General features: G+C 43.0%; 1 protein-coding gene across 1 annotated transcript; it reads right to left on the bottom strand.

Moving 5' to 3' along the window:
* Window positions 1–226: 226 nt before the first annotated feature.
* On the bottom strand, window positions 227–715 carry LOC103644589 (protein FAR1-RELATED SEQUENCE 3-like). The gene is made up of 2 exons (XM_020541378.1): window positions 653–715; window positions 227–564 (listed from the first exon to the last, which is right to left on the bottom strand). The coding sequence occupies exons 1-2, from the start codon at window positions 669–671 to the stop codon at window positions 227–229; spliced, it is 357 nt and encodes a 118-aa protein (XP_020396967.1). The 5' UTR covers window positions 672–715.
* Window positions 716–3,284: the final 2,569 nt, after the last annotated feature.

A 3,284-nucleotide genomic window follows, 5' to 3' on the forward strand; every position in this document is an offset into this window, starting at 1 on the left:
TATTTTTAGCACATTTAGCCCCACTGGCAGACTTCCTACCCTTCGTGCGCGACACTGGCGGTTCAGTCAATCTTAGATCAGTGAGGCAGTTTGCAGAATCTGGATTCAGGCCCGATTCTGGTGGTGGTGTAGGTCCAGTTGGCATCACAACAGGTTCTATATTATTGTCAGAACTTTGTTGTGTTGGTGCAATGGGACCAATATTCCGCCGTCCTTCTGCATCTTGCTACAACTCAGTATTTGTTGCTTCGTCCGGACCAATCGGACCAATCTCCGTTGTTCGTAGAAGCTCAATCCCAGGAGTTATCATGTCGATGTGCCTGATAGTTTCAGTGTATGCTCTATCAGATTTGCTTCCCGCTCTTCCCAGTCGCATTAACTTTGGCAGCAGCTTCGACAACCTTGACTGCTCTGTCTCATTTTGACCACCAACACTCACATCGTGCCGGTCCCACGGAACCACAGATCTTGCATTACGTGTATATCGCTTCAGAATGTACTTTTCAGGTATGTTTTGGACTTGGAGGTGGGTGAATGCCTTTATTATGTGCATGCAGAACAGACCTGCATTTTTTGTTGCAATTTGCATGTAAATATGCAGGAACATCAATGTTTAATTTTTTTAATGTAATGAGGTTGCAATTCATCTCACCTGTATGCTCCCACTGCATGCATTCGCATTTATACACGCCTGCTGCTTTGTCAGCCACCACCTTGAATGTGTGTTGTGCCCAGCAAAATGTCCCATCGCCTTTCTCATGTTTCACCAAGTAACCGCATTCCACTCCCGGATCAGGCTCTATCACAAAAGCTGTGTTGTTAATATATTCCCTCTTGTATTCATTGTACACAGCCCTGGTGTACACCCTGCTGAGTTGCTCATCAAATCTTGATTTGCAGGCTCTGACAACTTCAGTCTGCATTAAGACCAGCAGTTGCAATCACATCATAGAGCAGTTGCAATTACACGAGACAGCAATTGTAATCATTGTTTGTTTAACCGATTTTTGGGCATAGTTATATAGAAGTTGCAATCACACCAGACCATCAGTTGCAATTACACCAGACAACAGTTGTAATCATTGTTTGTTTAACAAAATTCCCCAGAGTTATTCAGTGTTTGCATCCACACCACACCAGCAGTTGCAATTACAACACACCAGTAGTTGCAATCATTTTGTTTACATTTTTTAACAGATATTTGGGTAGAATTTGTTGGAGACTTGTTCTCAAATGCTATGAATTAAGAACAAGGCAACATAAAATGTTAAATGTTAACGTCCTTCGTCCGTAAACATTATTCCCTTGAGGATAATGAACCTCGGACGAAGGTTAATAAGAATACAATTACGAAGGTTAAATCTTCGTAATTAGATTTTGGTGAGTTGCATAAGACAAAAATAAAATAAAGGGTATAAATAAAGGAATAAATCACAGACGAATCATGTTATATCGTTGAATACATTTATACCTCTGCCTTGACAAAGTCTGATTCCCAACAGATGCGATTGCGAAAATCAGAAAGCGTGAACAGTAATGGAATACTGTTCACTATTTATAGACACAGGACGCAGCCTGTGAAGAATTACAATTATGCCCCTTATAAAAGCTTACAACATTGACTCAGACCTTTATGGACTAAAAGGTCATTCTATGTTTAAGTCGGTTTGTAATGACGAAGCTTCACGAAGAGGACCCTTCGGCTATCTTATGCTAACAGCTTCAGCCGAGGACCACTTCTTTCTATAAGACCTTCGGCGACGAAGCATAGACCCAACAGTAGCCCCTTTCGCGGTGCTAGATCGTTTTTCGTAACGAGCTTGATTCGTGAAAAAAGTCTCTTAAGCTTCGGAGCGCCGAAGGTCTGAAAAAACACCTTCCCTGAGCTCGTTGTCGAGAAACGATTCCATCTTCCAGCGTATAGCGGCCCCACCTTGCAGAGTTACTGTTCGGTCTCTGCGGTCCACCATGCAGCGAGTGCGAGCGGGTGTCCGCCTGGTGTAAAAATTCTGGCACTTCGCCTTCTTACCTGCAGCACTATATAAACAGACGAGTAGGTGTGAAGTTACCACAGCATTCATTGCTATTTGCACTGTTTCGCTGCCAAAATTTTTAGCCATCGCCGAAGCTTGACTCTAGGAATCGAACGAAGCTCCAGCTTGAAGCCTGCTTCGTCCAGAAAAATTTCGAAAGAAAGATATTTTTAAATTCCACAATTTCAGATTTAAATGGCCAGATTGCGCTCGACTGCTAGGGTTGAGCGTGAGGGAGGCGAAATTGAAGCTTCGGAGACTGTCCCTATCTCCGAAGCAATGCGACGTTCCGGGCTGGTAACTACAGAAGAAAACCCTACTGCTGAAACAGAACAAACAACTGCCGTAGCGGAAGAAGAAAACACTGAAGAAACTGATCCCGAAGATGATTCTCATATTGCCGCGCCAAGCAAGCCCAGCCATTTGGACTTTGGCAAGTCAACTGTTTCCAAGGCTGACTTCTCCAAGATGGTGAAGTCGGGTTATTTTACTGAAAATGAGAAGAAGTTACTTCGCTTTGGGGGGGAAGAAACTACCCCGAAGCCAGAAAAGGATGAAATAGTCATTTTCAAGAGCTTCTTAAAAGCTGGATTAAGATTTCCTTTAAATAGGATAATTTCTGGCGTACTGGATCAATTTGGTATCTACCTTCACCAGCTAACTCCCAATGCGATTGTCAGGCTTAGCGTATACATCTGGGCTCTCCGAAGTCAGGCGATGGAACCATTTGCCGACAGCTTTTGTCGAGTTCATGAACTACATTACCAAACGAAAGCCAGAAAAGACGGATTGCATGAAAATTTTGGTTGCTATAACTTTGCTTATCGGAAAACCACGAAGCTTCCCGTGATTAGCTACCGAAGCAAATGGCCGGCAGGCTGGAAATCAGAGTGGTTTTATGTCAAGGTTGACGAAGATAAAGAGAAGCTGGTTCAGAGCCCTCTTGAACTAACTTTCGGAGAGACAAGACCTCGATGCAAAATGACATTAGATGGTCCAACTTTGGCCGCGCTGAGCGAATTCAAGATTATTGCAGAACATATTGGAACTAGGGATTTAGTGCAAGAATTCCTATCCTTCAGGGTTTTTCCTACCTCAAAAGAATGGGAAATGCCGAAGCTACAGGGGGAGAAGAAAAAGGGGAACTTGTACGGTTGCCCTACTATTACAAGTTCAAGAAATACTTTAAAAAACCTTGCCAAGAGTGGTTGGAAACAATTGAATTTATGTGTAATGAAATACTTGGCAACT

The sequence above is a fragment of the Zea mays genome, chromosome 1 (genome assembly GCF_902167145.1).
Source record: "Zea mays cultivar B73 chromosome 1, Zm-B73-REFERENCE-NAM-5.0, whole genome shotgun sequence".
Classification (NCBI taxonomy): Eukaryota; Viridiplantae; Streptophyta; class Magnoliopsida; order Poales; family Poaceae; genus Zea; species Zea mays.